This window comes from Marasmius oreades, chromosome 4 (assembly GCF_018924745.1).
Source record: "Marasmius oreades isolate 03SP1 chromosome 4, whole genome shotgun sequence".
NCBI lineage: Eukaryota > Fungi > Basidiomycota > Agaricomycetes > Agaricales > Marasmiaceae > Marasmius > Marasmius oreades.
In genome coordinates, this window is record NC_057326.1 from 4129002 (window position 1) to 4147212 (window position 18211).

Here is an 18211-nt window from a genome sequence, read left to right on the forward strand (position 1 = left end):
TGGGACCGTGAGATTATATATGATGGTGCCGGGAGGCGATGCACCGCCTCTCTTTCTCAACATCCTGATTCCTCGTCGGCGCGTACTCGTCACCCTCTTTCGTGCTGCCGTTATTTGTGGGTATATAAACGCAGTGGCGTCATTCTGGAAGGCCACTTGAGTCATACTCGTTCCGTAACTTGAACCGTTTATCGACACTGAGGACTTGAATACTTGGTAATTGCCAACGGGAATAGGACAGACCACACATAGCCTAAGTAATGAGTAATTTATCTATGACCCGTTATATTTATATCCTCGAACCATTTGTAGTTGTCGCAGGGGTGACGTTATCGAGAATGGTAGTGAATTGTAGGCTTTCGGTACGTCGAATTGAAGGCATGTATGAATGAATCTCTGCATCCGGTTGACAGCGAAAAGATTCTCGTCGGAGGGAAATGAGCAGGCGATTTGCGAGGATACTCGAGATGACGAAGGAGAAGGAAGTAAGGAGTTCGTTGAGGGTGATCTAATCGGATTGCGAAGGGATTAGTATCGCGGTTACTGAGGTGAGGAATGGGGGGTCCCTGACTCGATTGAAAAACCAAACGACTAGATTGGCGAGGTAAACAGAGCAGATGCTAAAAATCGTTTTGATCAAGTATAAGTATAGGGTCAATCGGAGACGTCGGATAATTCGGATGGTAAAATTAGGAACGTACATGAAGAAATAGACCACGGAATCTTTTGTGAGGGTTATCATGAGGGCACTGCAAAGTCCTGTCGAGGGGCGGTATCTCCAAGCTTTCGCAAGAGCCAACGAAAGTAACACAGTGTCGGTGATTAATATGGACATCCAATAGTATACCAGCCACCGTGAACCGTCTGACGGGTCCGCGTCGGCGCAGATGTAAAGCCCCGGGAAAGGATTATTAGTTCCTGTATGATACGTATGAAGTGCTCAATGATACTCAGATGATAAGGTAGGGAGAGCCACGTACCAACGAGTTTGTCATTAGGTATCCCGAATATTATTCCCATCGTCAAGGCTTCACCGCAAGTCAAGAATACCTAAAAGCCAAATCCTGTCCTCGTCCTCTCGTCTTGGGATCAGCCAGTGGAAATCACGCACGCATAGAGCAACGATCTTCCAAGTGTTCCCATACATGGCACATAATCGTAATTGTAGAATCACTAAGTTTTCGAAATAAACGGTTAGGCACAAATGCAATACTGTGGGGGCAACGCCTTACAGTGTGATGTGATCACTTGAAGGGAAGCTCCGGTGTTTTGCCAATGAAAGAAATCAGCACCTGCAATTTATATAAATTTGAGTTATCAGGTCCGATTTGAGCGGTGTGGTAGAGCATCACATCTGGGTAGATAAGTGGGTTACCCGTTTCAATTGGACATCCCGAAAACGAACTCACATCTGCCAATCAAACGAGGCGATGAGATTAGTATAACGATAACAGAGCGCATCAAAGATGGAACCCCCACTGAATATGACGGTTTTGGGTAGAGGTACACTGGATATGTGTGAGCGTGCCGGTCTTTGGAGAGATAATCACAAGATATACATACCAATGGCATTCGAGCTGAAATGAATGAATCGGGGGCGGCTCCAGGTTCAGGTGAAGTAATTACCCAAGGCGCTGGACTGGGACGTACATGTTGAAGAGTAACCCATAATATCGGCTCTGCTAAGACATGAGAAAGGTTCAAGGGCCTGAGGGTGGTTTTCTGAACTGACCCAAAGAAAAAGCCCTTTCGCGATCGACCATCGTTGTTTCTTTGAAGTTGTTTGAGGGAAGAGTGAAACCAGGAGGTGATTGGCTTAGGAACAAACCCAGAAAAACTCGACCTAGAAAAAAGGGGGGGGGGGGGGGGTCAACGTCAAAAGGTGTAAAGAAGGTCATGTCGTGAAACTTACCTCCGTGTCGAATTGAAGAACTTGCGATGTAGAGTGACAGGACAAAATTGAATTCCTGATGACGCGGTACCGTGGTTGGGGTAACTCACAATATTCGTACAGAATAAGCATACCACTTGCAACTGCAACGCGCCTGTTGTCAGAGGTGTTAATGACATTGACAGAAAATGCCACTCACGATAAGCGTTCCGTTCAGCTCTAGCTTCGAAGAACGGGGAAAAGCCAATTTCACCCATCCCGGGATGTCAGAGAGCAGGGTCGACTCTTTGCCACTTCAAAGTACAGAGCAGTTTACCTGTCAGTGTGATTGAAGGAGGAGAAGAAGGGACCATACTTACTTACCTCGACGTGGTAAATTTGCGTTCTAAACCCGTTCGGCCGGTAGGTAGAACCCCACACTGACAGCGCCAAATGTCAGTTATTTATGTAGATCACACTTTAGATTTTAGAACCCCTGAATGTGTGTATCCTTACGGGTACAGGAGTTAAAAGTTAATTACGTCAGATGGCAACCTTGGCGAATGGTGATCTTCTCGGGATTATCTCCCAGCAGTAAATGCTGGTTTCATGTGCTTGTACTACAGAAAACTGAGTTGAGCTGTGGTCGTAAGCTCGAGCACACGAAGAACTGGATAGACGGCGCTGAAACAAATAAGGCCTGCACGGCCAACTCGGGCACTCAACAAGGTAACCCCTAATCAACCGTACCTGGTTACTAACCAGGCCGCGAAGGGTAGCGCGTACGGAAGAATGCCTTATGTCCGTATGTATTTGGCCTCCCTGAGTCCCTATCCTCTCAAAAACAAGTCCTGTAGGTATGACTAGCTTATTGGAAGTCATTGAAAAGTTGGAAGTCATTGAACAGGAGTGACGAAAATAATTTATTGAGGCTGTGTGCCGCCAGGGCAATCTATTATATGGAAGTGACTATGGGTTAACACAAAAAAGTATTCGCTATCAATGATTTGGTAATTGAACTGAAGATTTGTATAATTTAGAGACCTCGGACAAATCGGGAAGAAAAAGGTATCACTCACGTCTGCGCGGGAGAAGCGCCGCTTTCAACTGTCCAGCATCACCACGAGACGGCGAACTAAAGATTTCTTCTAGTTGAGAGAGACCATGACAAATGGATAAGAAAGGTATCACTCACGTCCTCCGCCGGTGCTTCGGGTGCCCTTTCAACTGGTTGTGCAACTGTAAGCATCATCACTAAATGGGGGAAGAGGTCAAAGACCTGTCAGCGGACGCGGATGGTGAGAAGAAAACGGGGGCACAAAAGGGCTTACCAGATGCGACGACAACGAGGAAAGTAGAAAGTTTGAAATTGAATTGCATCGTTGTCAAAGAAGAATAGTAACGGTTGTTGAAAGTTGGTTGAAAGAAAAACTGAGAAGATAATGAAGAAAAATGAGACACTCACCCATCCTTATATACCTTTTCCAATACCTTTCCTCGATGTCGGACTGAACTTCCCTCTATTCAGTTTGAATGAGGCCGAGAATGCCTCGTTCCCCACCCAATCATCTCCGAGATTTCAAGAATGTGCCCACGCGGATGTAGGTGCTCGTGGATCGTTTGTTGTCCCGGTGTAAAGGCTGTAGCAAGGGGTCGTCGACCGAGCAATCTGTAATATCAACCCCCTCGAGAGAGGTCGTGGGAAGAGGAGACTTGCCGGGCGGCGGCGAGGCGCGGCATCAAATGGGCCATAACTGCCCTGTGGTAGTTTTATCTCGTCTGGAACAAGACTCACATTTAACTGCAACTATACCTCGTGGCTGGCCTGCAAGGGCGGTTTTAGAGACAATATACGGCGCAAGCAATGTCCCATCTGGAGCAACCAATGGGTTGCTTGACAGTAGCTTCGCCATGGCAGACAGGAAGGGAACTTAGGGGGAAAAGCCCAGAAAATCAGTTAAACGTTACATTTGTTTCATACACCGCGACAGCTGCGTGTATCTGACATTGTCTACGATGAGTCGAACGGTCGCGTTCTTGGTACCGTCATCTGACCTTGCCGCCCATGTCATCTTTATATACGTTTTCTCGAAGTATGCCTCAGCCAGCGAATCTTCCCCGATCATCCCATTCTGGTCGAGTATGCCACCCCCCCCCCCTCCCGACCATTACAATGAAATACGGTGCGCTGTATATCTTAGATATACGTACGCTTCGCGATGATGAAGTGTAATGCTAAGAAGATGAGATTATCCATGACTAGCCACTAAAGGTCACGGTCTCAGCAGTTATTTGGATGCTGTGAAATTGTAGGTTCAAACTTACACATATCATCGAAACAATAGTTGCGGCGCTATAAGAGAAGATCCAGATTGATCAGGTGGAAACGGGATTCCTTGAAATTCGGTGACATACGTAGTGAGAGCACTATTCTCCAATGTGTACAAGATCAAGGACCTGATCACTGTGTCGAGGCTGCAGGTCGGGATCGGGTAAGAGTTAATGTAAAGAAAAAAAAGGTTTTTGGTACATGCCTTAACGACGATGAGCGAGAGCCGTGCAGAATGGCCATCATGGTGATGGTGATAAGAATATCGACTCCAGATGAGAGCCCCAGTCCAAGGGAGAAGATCCACTACGAAAGGTAAATTGAATATTTTTTTTAGATTCCCTACAACGAGAATTCAACCCACCTCATGATGATCCTTGAAGACGGCAAGGCTACGGTCCTTCAGCCTGTAAGCCAGATTTAAGTAGGCGTTCATATCCACACGTAGACGAACGTACATGAGATGCGCAGTCGCTGAAGGGTGGAGGTGAGCAATGGATGGAGTACGCTAGAAGGTAACTTACTTAGAGCGAAACCTACCCGACCCCATTTCATTCAATATTTAGTCGGTCTCTTGAAGTAGATCCAACTCACCGACTCGAAGTAAAGCCAAAACTACCTGAAAGAAGGGTATTTGAATCAAATGGCGATCAGATGTATGGAGGTAACTTACGATAGGAATGGTGACAAGCAGTCGATATTTCGAAAGGACTTTGGAAATGGAAAAAACTGAGGGTTGACATGTGTGATGAGAATGAGGTAACACGCACAATTGTATATCCTATACGCAAAAAAGCTATCGAGGAGTTTCATTAACATTTGGGATTGAGATGAATCACTGGGACGCTGGCTTACCCATGGACGAGAAGGGTAAGGACGCCCTGAGGAACCAACGGCAGTGAGTATAGAGGGAAACATATATTGAAGTTACACACCGTTACGCTGACAGACAGCTGCCAATGTTATAAGGCGCGGGGTTACGGCATGCATGGAAACAGAGAACACGTACGGGAATTCCTCTAAAAAGACGGGTCAAACCAAAAAACAAAAACAAAAAAACACGGTATGCTTACTTTGGTATGCTATCAATTCGTTCTGGAGCTCCAAAGTCGACCACAAACCACGACCACAAACCAGCCCAGACCGAGACATTATGAAGTGTGTCGAGAAGCCTATTTTGAAACGAGAATTGTCAATGGCGAGGTGAGAAAAGCGAGGGAAGTTGCGTGCCAGATGAGACCGATCTGAAAGAAGCGTGACCGTGTTTAAGGAGGGCGATGGAAATAGAAGAAGAGAATGAACTGACGAAGATCTTCATTCCCACGACTTTTGCAAGGATTCGGAGATGGCTGAACCGGCTGCTTATATTGATGTCATTCCTTTATGGTATCTATTTTTTCTCAAGTGGGCCACTCGCGTTGCGGAATATGCCCTAAATGCGTTCTGATGGAAAAGCACAGCCAGGAGAAATCGAGGAGAGAATACGAAGAACTGAACCGATGGTAAATCAGATAGAAGAAGGAAAAAGAAAAATGAGACGTAACGACCTTCGGTGATCAACGACCTTCGACCACCGAATCCGACCACCTTCGTTGAATATGAGTAGGCGTTCGTGAGGCGTATCCTTCCGTGCGCCGTCTTTACTGTCGGTGCCAATGGTTCTGTTTCCCTCTCCGATACCGTAAACGATGCCACAACGCCAACGTCAGCATAAAGTTTGAACACTCTCAGAACTACCCAAGCCCAAACCAAAGCCGACCCCAAAGTACATCCCAACCTCCACGTCGATACCCATCGTAATGAATAATAACTGATAACTCTCGTAGGAGACATGAGGCGCGTATGCGGGAATGAGTTATGTGTTTGCTTGGATCATGCTAGCCAAAATCGGGTCGGCACTCGTTTCGTTCTATTGGGATGTGATATCAATGTCGAAGGAAGTGAAATGAGAGGTTGAAGTCGATGAAGGTGAGCTCCAATCCACTGGACAAAATGTTTGTGTAGGTTTGGACGAGCAAATATATGTTGTTTGAGGATTTCCATGTGCCGGAGTAGGAGCTGACAAATCGGGTGAAGGGTGGTGTTTTAAACGGAAGAAACCACTACTCCTCTCAGTTGCGCCGACCATCACCGCAATCTCCCTGTAGTGGCTGAAGCGGTGCAGAATTCGTCGATCATGGAGAGCGCTCGTCTTTTTCACGTTGAGGTCGAGATTGAAGATGCTGGGAGAGCTACCGATGGCGTGGAGAGAACATGATGCGTGGATTGTAAGTCAAATACCCTAAAACGTTATTCAATGTTAGAGATTAAATCCTAAGGGTGTAGCACGCACGAAGATTCAAGAACGCCTTATTTCCCAATTTCGTATGTGTACCGTATCCTCTCAGAATTTCTGTAGAGCATGGATTACTCATTGAGTGAGAAAAGGGAGTGATGAGCGTTTAGAAATTAGGATAAACCTACCCAAGGCTCCACAACCTGGTTCAGAACTGTCCTCGATCCACGGATGATGGATGTCAGAAGAGAAAATAGCCTGTGGGAATCTTGTGGAGGCTGTGCCGCCAGCAATTTCGTCGCCGGATTCGGATTCGGATAATTCCAATCTCAATCTCTCAATCTCGTCTTCGGACAACATTGATGAACGATCACCGTGGATTGTGACGAAGATTAGAACCTGTAGTGCGACATTAGCATTGTCCCAGACTTCGCTGGTAAACGACACGGAAGCTTTGACGATAATATCATGTCTTTGAAGGAGTTAATCGTACGGCGCTATTTAGTACCTAAGAAGTTTAAGTTTTCCGCTCGATTTTTTCTTTCCCATGTGAAGTTCCCGGAAGCAGACTGGCTGGTGACACGATATTTCATCTTGAATCTTCGTTTCAACACAGGTAACGAACCCATTCATCTCCGACCACTACAGTGAAAGGCCACCGTGAACTTGAGACTCTGTGAAGGATGTACTTGGTGTGGTACTACAGCTGAGTAAGTATCGAGAGTGATTGGTCCTTGAAATATCCCACGAATCTTCTGCCTCCCAGTGACAGTAGTCTATATCAAAGATAATGGGAGGGGGTGACTTTTTGAAGCATTCGGAAAACAGTTCTTCGGGACAAGGGTGTCTAAACTGGCTTCTATCAGCCACGAAGAGTTAAAATATATCGATATCATTCCCTTGTGGGTATCTAAACAGCACATTCGCTGATGTGTCATTCGTAAGTTTTCTGAAGTGGGCCACTCGACGCGTTGCCGAACACGCTCTAGGCACGTTCAAATAGGAAAACACAGTAAGAAGACAAGTCGAAGCGAAGAACTGAATAGAAGAAATGAAAATAAGACCTACCTTCTCGGTCAAGTCGGTAAAAAACGACCTTCGTAGCTCGTAGCTCTTCAACTCAACCGTACATTCCACATCCATCACCTTCCTTCATGAATTCAGAATATGAGCAGGGGTTCGTGAAGTAGGGTGATCTTGACCGTGATGGTGTCTTCCGTGCGTTGTCGTTATTATCGGTATCCAACAGCCTGTACCGTAGACAATAGTCACAATGCCAACGCCAACCGAGTACTAACATTCCCAGAAGCCTCCCGTGGACGTAGAGCCCAGGACCAAACCCCGAAGCCACTTCGCCAACCCCAAAACTCTTGCCTTCGAATACTCTGTATCCCGCCTCCACGCCGATACCCATCATAACAAAAAACTGATGACTCTCGAGGAGAGACATGCATGAGGTGAAGGATTATTGTGGGAATGCGTTATGCGTGGTTTGCCTGGGGGTCAATATTTCAATGCCAGCCAAAATCGGGTCGGCACTCGTTTCGATGCATTGGGTTACGATGTCGAACTCGGAGGAAGTGAAATGAGAGGTAGGAGCCAACGAAGACGAGTACCAATCCACTGTAATAAAATGTTTGTGTGATTTTGTATGAGCATTCGGCATACACGTTGTTCGAGGATTCCGATGGACGGGTGGAGCTGGGTGAGAGAAGCATCGTCTCGGTAACCTGACCAGTAGAACCAGGTCCGCCGAATTGGCTCCACTCGCGTCGGCATGAGATGCGCTACAAGTAGCCCCAGAGTAACCCTCCGGAACACCTCACTCGCGAGATTCACAACTAAAGGAAAGATGTCGATGAAGGTGCCTTCCATGCCCGACCATTACCGTACTCTCCCCATGGACTGACTGAAAGTAGCTGAAGTAGTGCAGAATGCGTCAATCGAGGCTTCGTCTAGAGTATTGCTTTTTCACGTACGTTGAGATCGATGTTGAAGATATTGAGATATATACCGATTACGTTGATGGAACACGACACGATAAGTGAGTTGTAAGTTGAATAGTTAGTAACTGGAATCCTAGCCATGAAGTTCGTATCACGCACGGAAGACGCCGTATTTCCCAACGTATTGACCTGCCTATGTGTACCGTAACCCCTCAGGTAGCATGACTGACTTATTGGAGGGTACGAAAAGAACTTGTCCTCAGAGGCGGCGTGATGGGTGTCAACAAGAGAAAATTTAGCCTGTGGGAATCTTGCGCTGCTTATTTAGTCATCTCCGATCAAATCCGAGGAGTACAGAATGCCCGCTTGGGCTTGGATAGAAAATTCGGCGCAAACCCGACTTTGTTCTTAAATTTCTTTTTTCCCCTTGTAATCTTATTATCCCGAAATCGATATTTTTTTTTTTCGGTCTTTCGGCGTACTAACGGTCAGCCCGTCGGTTCCGCTTAGAGAAAGGGCAAGTGTGTCGTTTTCAATCGTTGTTTCCTAATTTCTTTCTATTTCCACTCGAAGACGCAAATACCCCAAAAATTTTTGATTGAAAGGTCACCGGTCACCTGTAGTACGGTATGCCGTCCGAGATTAGAGAATTCACTCGAGGACAATCGAGGACATGAGTGTAACTGTTGAAAAGGGAAAAATAATGAAATACTAAAATCTTGCACTGCCGGTTCCTGGAATCAAAGCGATTTCGGGGGAAAAACGAGGTTGATGGGTCCCTACAAAGTATCAACTTCCACTTACCAAGCAATGTTTTTTCTCTTCATTAGGGAAACTTTCCACAGCGCGGGGGGGGACAGAGGGGCGGTTGCTTGCCTCGAATAGCGATTAGTTCGTGACGCGGATATTTAATCATTGAAGGTGAATAGTTGAGAACTTCAGATATTGTATAGATCGCGAGGCGATACCTATATGCTTGGGGGATACTATAGCTAGTCCACTCTCCCTGCAAATGCACGTAACACACAACACACTACCAGTCTTCTTCCCTCACGGGTCCGGCCGGTGGTTCCAACTTTTTAACTTCTCACCCTGGTTCAGGCAAGGTTCAGGTCAATCATTTCTTTTTTTTTCCAAAGCATCGCTCCTTTTCCGTCCACGTATCAGCGATTGACAGAACCTAATTGTCAATAGTCAATACATAAAACCAGATTCAAAGCCGGGGTTAATGACGCCTCAAGGGTTAATTATACCCTTGCTATTCCCGTTTTGTCCTGTTATCCCGGATCAAAGTCACGAACTTAGGATGTTGCAGCGGGCTTTATGTTACGGTTATGGTCACACATATAAAAATGAACAAGGCATTTTCACAGGATGATTTCTCCCGCTCTCACCCTCTCCCAGTATGGCGGCAACATCTTCCTTTTTCCAAGACTCACACCATATGGACTTCTCTGGGGGAAATTCATTCACAAACGCAAGAACCATCGTTAACCACAATTATCCGGCGCTCCCACAGCCTGGATATGGGGTATCATGTTTGCGGGATAAGGAGCGATCGGACAAGGAGAAGTTGTTTAATTTGGTGAGCATCCCTTCCAATTGCCCTTAGACAATGCTGATGGACGTGCTATCATGCCCAGGCTGAAGAACATGGGTTCAGGTTAATAAGGATGGGGGATATTATTATGGGAAAAGAAGTTTCATCGGATATTCTCAACATTTCAGTCAAACGTCCTGCTGGCCGTGTCTTGAAGGATACAAACCCCTTCCGAAGCCGTGTCAACGGAGGCGATCAAGTCGGTGTTTCGTGCAAAATCAGAAGGAGGATACAGAATGCAACAATTATCAACTTTCAGGATCAAAATTTTACCATGGTCACTTTTAAACCTGAGGATGGGACAGATGCTGAGAATATCGAGATGGTAAGAATTACTTGGCTCTTGTTGAAAGGGTTTCAAATCGCCTGATTGACATTATCGTATCAGGTATGGAAGCAGATTTATGATGCATCATCCTCTCAACGGTGAGCTTATTTCATATGTAGCTATAATAGTGTTTTATTTGTCCAGAACCACAGACATGACATGTTACCTCAGCTTTTTGGATTAAGCCAGTCAAGAATACCAACCCTAATATTCCATGATGGTGTGTTTTTATCTTACTTTCCCTTTCCATGTCTAACTTTAAAACAGCATTCATTGGTGGAGGTGCTATATTTAGTCAGCTTGGTGTCAATGCACCAGTTGTTCGGAGTTATCTCTGGCATCAAATTGTATGTTGAAACCACAGTATTCTAGTTACTCAGTTAACAGGTTCTTTCAAGTACCATTCATTCTATACTATGGTGGATGACAGTGATATGCAGAGATTGTTGAAAAATGTGCATAGGTCATCTAGAGTGGTCTCAAATTTCCTTTTTCTGATGGTTTTATGGCAGGTTCAAACATTCAATCTTGAAGAATGGGTTTTCAACTTCAGGAGCAATGTGTGGCAGTATGACATCACATCCTCCTTTTCTGAGTTACCCAGGTCCAGAAGCAGAACTCTATTCACCTCCTTTCAACTAATGAACCAACCCAATCAGAATTTATGCCTTGAATCTGAGGCAATTGTTGGTGGTCTGCAGGAAGAGTTCTTCAAGTTGGTTACCTCATTTGGAGTTATGCACATCCTTCCACATGACTTTGTGCCTCATGGTCTGCTTACTTTTGGAGCCATTATTGATTGGGGGAAATCCCATATTCTGGCACATCTCCCTTCCATACCATTTCCTGAATGGCATCTTTATCCCAGTATACATGGAGTTAAATCCAGACTTTCAGAGTCAGGTAGTCTATATTATAGTTCAGGCTCTCACTTCATTCTTACTAAAGTTCCCCACAGTTCCTGGTCATATTGACCTGATATTTGATGAGCCTGGAGTCAACATAATCAGACTACAGGTTGGGTTGAAAATTGCTTCCGACAAACGTGAACACCTTCAATGTACATACCTCAGTCAATCACTCCAGCTCTCCAAGAATACTGGTTGTCCTGAAGCCACTTGGAACAGTGTATGTAAGTTCAAGTTTGGTTTCCTCCATTTGTGTTCTTGCTGTAGCATCTGGCTAATATCTTGATACCTTGCCTGTCATTCAAGTGCTCATGGATGAAATTGTCTTTATCCTGACTGGGACCTTCACCACTGACTTTATATGCAACTACTCATCTCAAGTCTACCTATTTATCCAACCACTTCTTTCAATATCAACTGAAAGAATCAACAACATGCCATGTCTCCATTGGCCTTTGGACACCCAGTTGTACTATTGGTCTTCTGATTCCAAAGGGAATATACCAATTCCAGAGGAGGATTGGGCACAGTATTGCATCCCAGTACTGGATTTGGACATATATATTGGGACTTCATGGACTCAGTTTGATTATGCATCTGTGCAGGAATATCTGACAATCAAGGGGTATGATCCTTACAGTGATGAGTATGCAAGGGTGCATGGATATCAAATTATGAACCAGTGTGAGTTTTTCATATTTATTCAAGGCTCATCTTTCACTCTTCCAGGGGATCCACATACTGGGGATGAATGGGTTCATCTAGAGAGCCAGGAATGGACAAAAGCTGAAGGCCAATTGTGTTCCATCATGTCTTCTTCAACAGATTCTCTGATCTCACAAAGTGAGACCTGCCATGGTGTGTCATCAATACTTTACTTTTCTTGAATGCCACAACTGACTTGGTGCAGAGAACCCAGGATCCAATGAAGCTTTGAAGAATCTAAAAAGTGATAAATTCATGAGCTGGCTATCAAGGGATTGGCTAAAACATGGTCATGGTAAGCCACCATTTATATATTTTTGGGAACTCCCAGCTTAGCTTGATGGATACTGGAAGGTGCAGTGTCATGAACTGAACCAGGGGTAGTACCTACCTGTCATGAACTGAACCAGCAGTAGCACCTGCCACCGACTTTTCCTCCTATACAGTCAACTGCGGTTGGACTTGGCGTACGATCAAGGGAGATTTCATATGAAAGAGGTCGATTCATAGGAGAGTACTCCTAATCTTAGAGAAGGGGTCATCGGTATAGGAGTACAACCCTTTCTACTAGATAGGTATATAAGAAGTACTTAGTGGTAGATATTTCCCTAGAATTTGATCTTCTTTGTCCTTTGTCCTCTATCCTTTGTCTTCCTTTGTATCCTTTCCTATCCTTACCTTTTGCCTCTGCCTCATTCACTCTGTCGCTCGACATCGCCCAGGTCGCCTTTATTAGAGGACTTGCCGTCTAATCGTAGTCCGGATTTGTCCTAGAGTCCCTTCTCTGGTGTTAGAGTACAGGATGGGGTACGCATGGACTAGGTTACAGGTATGTGGTACACTACATTGGTGTACGTTGGGTACCGTCTATTGTATGCTCTCGTTGTCATTGGAGTACTGACCTGTGAGGGTACGGTCCTCATCATAGGACACTCTCATCGCTGAAGGTCTGCTCTTGTTATAGGAGTACAGTTCGTCGTACGGCTCATCACACGATTCACGGATATTTACGATACCAGACATCATCATTATTCATTCTCCTTGGTCGCCAGCTCTTGTCATCCTCTATTGCCAATAGGCCCATAGGATGATCTGCCAGCATTAGTCTGGAGTACAATCTCATAGTAGGTCGGAGTACCAGGGTTTGGTACCCCTCGGAGTACGCCCTACATGGGTGTTGGGTTGTTTTAGGCGTATGCTATCCTCACCATCAGGGCTCAAGGCCCAGCATATGCATAGGCGGTTCACCCTCCTGACATGCAGTATGTATAGTCAAAGACAACCCCAAGCAAATTACACCAGCAGTTGACAGTGAAGATGATGATAGATTCTCCATTGTGTCTGATATCCCAGATGCTTAGACAGACTAATGTCCATTACTTGTATCAGTGCACTTTGACTGAGAACTCATGTATTTTAGGCTATAATGTCTGTGACTTAGTTTTATTACTTATTCTTGCTGTGATTATGGAGTGTGCTGAGGAATATTTGTACGTGATGTAGGATGGATAAGAATCTGAATTTTCACATCTTTTTCTATATAACACTGCAATTTTTCCAGGTACTTGTCAGGTCCTGAAATTTTGAATGACAGTTACAACAAGCTTGGAGTAGTCCAGGAAGGCTTTTGAGCCACAATTTTCTGTCAAGCTCTCTGATCAAATTTCAATACTCTGGGAGCCATATGAATCATTTTTCTCAGTTCTTGCACATCTGATCATTCATTTCTATATTTGTGAGTAATGTATAAAGACAAAAAAATTTCTTGTAGTGTTATTATCCTCAGATTGCACTGACTTCAAATCTTTTTCAGATTACAGTCTCTTGGCATGATGAGAGGATCATTGTGTGGGAGTTTGGTCTCAATGATTAGAGAAAGGGCAAGTATGTTGATTTTATATTTTATTATTATTTTCTAATTTATTTCTATTTTCAGAAGGCACAGTCACACCATGCTATCTGGACCAGAAGATGACTCCAAGTATGGCATTATACTTAAAATTTTGCATCTATTAATTGTTAATGCATAAAAGAAACAAGGGTTGAGTATGCCTTGTCCCCTGTCTGTGTGGTCAATGCTGAAGATACATGGAGAGGTACCAATAATGTAGATGGAACATGCCACAAATCCATGATATGTGTATTACAGTCTAAAACTTTGTTGATAACTGGAATGCTAACCAAGAAAATTCTATTTCCAGTCATTGATGTCCTTGTCACCACACATTCTGGATTTCATGACTAAAATGTCTTTACTACCCTTCTGCTGGTAAAAGGTTCACTTTACTCTTTCATTATTAGGTGATGAGAGCTCATGTGCTGCATAAATTGAAGATCATAACAAATCAATTGTATAGTCAGAGGTATACTTAGTTCTCAAACTTGTTTGCTTCAATCTCATTCTTTATATATAATTATCCTGACATCATGCCTGCTGCTATATCTGGACTATACTTTGTTGGAGACATCACCTGGCTGGGCTCAGGTTGATTGGCAACAGAATATGATGGTGGAGAAGATGGTACAGATTGATCTGAAGGGGCAACAGAATATGGTGGTGGGGGGGGACGCATTGAATGACTATAGGAAGAGGGCTGATAGAGACCTTGCTGGACCAATGTGGTTTTCTCAATTCCCACTGGGGTTTCTAACTGCTGATTCATAGTTGATATAGGAGACTGGGGCATAAGAACTGGGATTGGAGGAGAAGTAACATGCTGTCCAGCTGTGATGGTGGATGAAAGAAATGTGGGCAGTGGGGGTTGTTGGTGAGGGAGCTTATTTTCTTGATCATATTGGTTGGGTCTTCGGTGCCGATAGAAGTGAATAGCAAGGATTAGAAAAATGAGGGCTACAGCTCCTAAGGTACCTCCTACAACTGGGGTGGTTGGGGTCTTGTCATTGCTTGGATGACTGTTGAATTTCAGTTCAGTCAAGTATGAACAAATCAGATCTGCAACGTTCTTACCCTTGACCATTGTGGTCATCATTTTAGCCACTGTTGTTTGAGTCTTTGGAAGGAGTTGGAGAGAATAGTACAGTGGAGACACTAGTGGAAGTTGAATTTGCAAAGCTTATCCTTGTGGGCGAGGAAACGTTAAATGGGTTTGATTGGTGAATAAAGTTTAAACTTTTGAAGTCTTTGAAGATGTCACTGTCACCAGATTGTATTCTCAGTATTATCTCCAGACCTCAGGAACACAAGGCAAAGGAGCCCTCACCTGAGCGGCGCATTCAGCAGGTTTGCTGTGAGATTTCTAGCATTTGATGAGTTGAGTTAACAAGATGCATTTCTCATCCATCAAATAGCCCTCTTACCCATGTGTGCAGACAATATGTTTCCTATTATAAACCAACCAAGGTCAGAATCATAGAATATCAACCAAATACTTGGCCACTCACCCTTCCTTGCCTGGGGTAAGAAAAAGCCTCCCCTCAGATGCCAGCAATGCAGGATCAGGAACTTGGACAGTAGCAAAGCTCTCTACAATTTTGATCAGACTGTCTCCTCCCGTCTCAAGGTCATGGCAGTTAAAACCCTCTGGCAGTTGAATGAGCATCGCGACAAATGCTCCTGCTGGACTGTTCTGTGTGTCCATAAGATTCCATATGTAAATGAAGGCTTGGGGAACACCAATAGATAGTGGGGATAGGAGGATGATAAACCCTTCACACAGTCATGTGAGAATGAGAATGAAAGAAGCTCTGTAGAAAAAGGTTGGTTTCGCTTACAAAGGTAAGGCTAGTCATGGGGGGAAATTTCACCTTAAAATAATATTCATACCAGCCTGCTGGGAATGTAAGGTGGACGGGAAGAGGGGATCAGGTGAGTCCGCTTCAACGATGTGGTTTTATCTAAACGCTACTGGCAACAGACATCATGATTGTTTCATGGTACAAAACACAGGACACCATCTGAGTGCACTGAAGGCAGGAAAATCGCGCCGATGGATTGTCCAAAGATGTTGTGATTTGTATACCTTCCGAAGGCATTACAACTGATGGCAAACATGTTTCAATTAAAGAACCATCACTACAGGCAAGGGAGAGTGTTCAAAGATCATAGTAGAAAGGCCGTCAAGCCACATCTATACCCTACTTATATCAATGACGACCATCAACATCAAGGGAGGGAACAGAATGGGAGTGATGTGGGACAGAAACTCAATGATGAATAACAGCTGCGTAAGGTGGTGGCCAGGTCAAGACCTGGAAATAATGTTCATGTTCAAGTTCCATGCCGGGGGAAATAGACATACACCAAAGAAAAAGACTTGCCAAAAGCCTGGGCTTGGGCTTTCCAGACCTCGGACCTCAAGCCTGAGTCTCAAAGCCAGAGCTTGGCTCGGCTCTGGAAGCTTAAGGACGGAGCCGGAGCCCTAAGATGTACGGTCAGCCGCCGAAGTCGCCTGGAACTTGCTATCCTGTACAAGGCGAACATTTTGATTCAACCTTCCTACGCCCAGAATTCAACACGTAACGATGTTATCGGTGATATGTGGAGATTTCATAGATACAAAACTACAATCTTGTTCTTCCGGATACAATCATGTTTTCCTACAATGTTCATCATTATATAACAAAACCCGAGCACGCGTCTAAACATAGCTGCTCAATCTGGAGTATGATGCTGTGTTGGAAACATCGGCAGAGCTTTATTCGGAAGGGCAACAGAATACGATGGCGGAGAAGGGCGAGCTAAATGATCATCAGAAGAGAACTGATAGGGACCCTTCTGCGTCAACATAGTCTCTTCAAATCCCATTGGAATATCTGACCGCCGGTTCATAGTCGATATAGGAGACAGAGGCGCAAGGATCCCGGGGATTGGAGAAGAAGTAACGCGCTGTACGGGAATGGTGGATGAAAGAAACGTTGATGGAGGTTGTTGTTGGAGAAGCATGTGTTCTTTGTGGAATTGATTGAGTTTTCGCTGGTATCTGAGGCGCCGGTAGAGGAAGATGGCGAGGATTATGAAAATGAGCGCTACGGCTCCTAGGACACCTCCTACAATTCCCGCTGTCTTGCCACTGCCATGATGATTGCTGAATATTGGTTCAGTCACAGAGAATTCAATCGGGTTCGAACGTCATACCCTCGACCTTTGCCATCATCGTGGCCATCATTCTGGCCACCGTTGTCCGGATCTTTGGAAGGATTTGGAGAGGATGATACGGCGGAGACACTAGTGGAAGTAGAATTTGCAGATGTGGGCGAGGAAACGTTGAATGGGTTTGATTGATCAAGCAAGTTTAAATTTTTGAAACCTTTGAAGATGTCACTGTCACCAGATTGTATTATCAGTATCAACTCCGGACCTCAGGAACACGAAGCAAAGGAGCCCTCACCTGAGCGGCGCATTCAGCAGGTTTGCTGGGAGACTTCTAGCGTTTGATGTTTCGAATTAACGGGGTGCGTTTCTCATCCATCAAATAGCCCTCTTACCCATGCGTGCAGACAACATGTTTCCTATTGTAAACCAACCAAGGTCAGAATCATAGAATATCAACCGAATACTTGGCCACTCACCCTTCCTTGCCTGGGGTAAGAAAAAACTTCCCCTCGGATGACGGGAATGCAGGACCAGGAACTTGGACGGTAGCAAAGCTCTCTACGATTTTAATCAGACTGTCTCCTCCCGTCTCAAGGTCATGGCAGTTAAAACCCTCTGGCGGTTGAATGAGCATCGCGACAAATGTTCCTAACGGACTGTTCTGTGTGTCCGTAAGACTCCATGTGTAATTGAAGGCTTGGGGAACACCAATAGATAGCGGGGATGGTAGGGTAATGTTAAACCCTACGCAGAATTGCGCAAGAACGAAAATGAAGGAAGCTCTATAGGAAAAGGTTGGTTTCGCTCACAAAGGTAAGGCTAGGCAAGGGGTAATGAATTCACCTTAGGACAATATCCATACCAGCCCGCTGGAATTGTAAGGCGGAAGGAAAGACGGGTTCAAATGATCCTACTTCCAAGATATGATTTTACCCAAATGCTAGTGGCGGTGGTCATCACGATCATTTCAAGATACAAAAGGACATCATTGATCTCTGAAGGCACCGTGGACAGATTGTCAAGATGATGGCGGGGTCTTTCATCTCTTGACAGCCCTTTCATACATGACGATAGATGAAGGCCTCCATTCAACAACGATCACTGCAGGCAAAGTAAAAAGGCCGTCTAGGCGCATTCATAGCCTATATCGATAACGAACAGTAATATCAGTACGGAATCATGAAGGAAAGATTTGGC

At 44.8% G+C, this 18211-nt stretch overlaps 7 protein-coding genes across 7 annotated transcripts; 1 reads left to right on the forward strand and 6 right to left on the reverse strand.

Moving 5' to 3' along the window:
* Positions 1-289: 289 nt before the first annotated feature.
* On the reverse strand, positions 290-2148 carry E1B28_008063 (uncharacterized protein; the record flags this gene model as incomplete). Its single annotated transcript, XM_043152850.1, has 12 exons — positions 290-508; positions 572-620; positions 702-918; positions 981-1050; positions 1112-1173; positions 1233-1292; positions 1480-1508; positions 1564-1601; positions 1651-1679; positions 1733-1843; positions 2002-2034; positions 2091-2148. 12 exons carry the CDS (start codon positions 2146-2148, stop codon positions 290-292), a joined length of 975 nt encoding a protein of 324 aa, XP_043010937.1.
* Positions 2149-4067: 1919 nt separating this feature from the next.
* On the reverse strand, positions 4068-5351 carry E1B28_008064 (uncharacterized protein; the record flags this gene model as incomplete). The annotated part of the gene is made up of 12 exons (XM_043152851.1): positions 4068-4136; positions 4196-4223; positions 4286-4345; positions 4405-4505; positions 4564-4606; positions 4658-4673; positions 4724-4735; positions 4794-4818; positions 4873-4910; positions 4970-5080; positions 5135-5218; positions 5273-5351. The coding sequence occupies 12 exons, from the start codon at positions 5349-5351 to the stop codon at positions 4068-4070; spliced, it is 666 nt and encodes a 221-aa protein (XP_043010938.1).
* A 75-nt stretch (positions 5352-5426) lies between these two features.
* Positions 5427-6728, reverse strand: E1B28_008065 (uncharacterized protein). Its single transcript, XM_043152852.1, has 3 exons — positions 6663-6728; positions 6532-6608; positions 5427-6480 (listed from the first exon to the last, which is right to left on the reverse strand). Exon 3 carries the CDS (start codon positions 6030-6032, stop codon positions 5562-5564), a length of 471 nt encoding a protein of 156 aa, XP_043010939.1. The 5' UTR covers positions 6033-6480; positions 6532-6608; positions 6663-6728; the 3' UTR covers positions 5427-5561.
* A 3097-nt stretch (positions 6729-9825) lies between these two features.
* On the forward strand, positions 9826-12297 carry E1B28_008066 (uncharacterized protein; the record flags this gene model as incomplete). The annotated part of the gene is made up of 11 exons (XM_043152853.1): positions 9826-10005; positions 10064-10345; positions 10409-10446; positions 10501-10568; positions 10616-10695; positions 10747-10803; positions 10861-11251; positions 11307-11480; positions 11563-11940; positions 11986-12114; positions 12167-12297. 11 exons carry the CDS (start codon positions 9826-9828, stop codon positions 12295-12297), a joined length of 1908 nt encoding a protein of 635 aa, XP_043010940.1.
* Positions 12298-14375: 2078 nt separating this feature from the next.
* Positions 14376-14939, reverse strand: E1B28_008067 (uncharacterized protein; the record flags this gene model as incomplete). Its single annotated transcript, XM_043152854.1, has 1 exon — positions 14376-14939. One exon carries the CDS (start codon positions 14937-14939, stop codon positions 14376-14378), a length of 564 nt encoding a protein of 187 aa, XP_043010941.1.
* Positions 14940-15275: 336 nt separating this feature from the next.
* E1B28_008068 (uncharacterized protein) lies at positions 15276-15560 on the reverse strand (the record flags this gene model as incomplete). The annotated part of the gene is made up of 2 exons (XM_043152855.1): positions 15276-15303; positions 15364-15560. 2 exons carry the CDS (start codon positions 15558-15560, stop codon positions 15276-15278), a joined length of 225 nt encoding a protein of 74 aa, XP_043010942.1.
* Positions 15561-16573: 1013 nt separating this feature from the next.
* Positions 16574-17874, reverse strand: E1B28_008069 (uncharacterized protein; the record flags this gene model as incomplete). The annotated part of the gene is made up of 6 exons (XM_043152856.1): positions 16574-17006; positions 17057-17242; positions 17310-17345; positions 17407-17430; positions 17491-17796; positions 17858-17874. The coding sequence occupies 6 exons, from the start codon at positions 17872-17874 to the stop codon at positions 16574-16576; spliced, it is 1002 nt and encodes a 333-aa protein (XP_043010943.1).
* Positions 17875-18211: the final 337 nt, after the last annotated feature.

What these genes read in the sequence shown, in the direction of transcription:
- E1B28_008065 (XM_043152852.1), bottom strand. Translation starts at nt 6,032, where the DNA reads ATGTCTCCTACGAGAGTTATCAGTTATTATTCATTACGATGGGTATCG.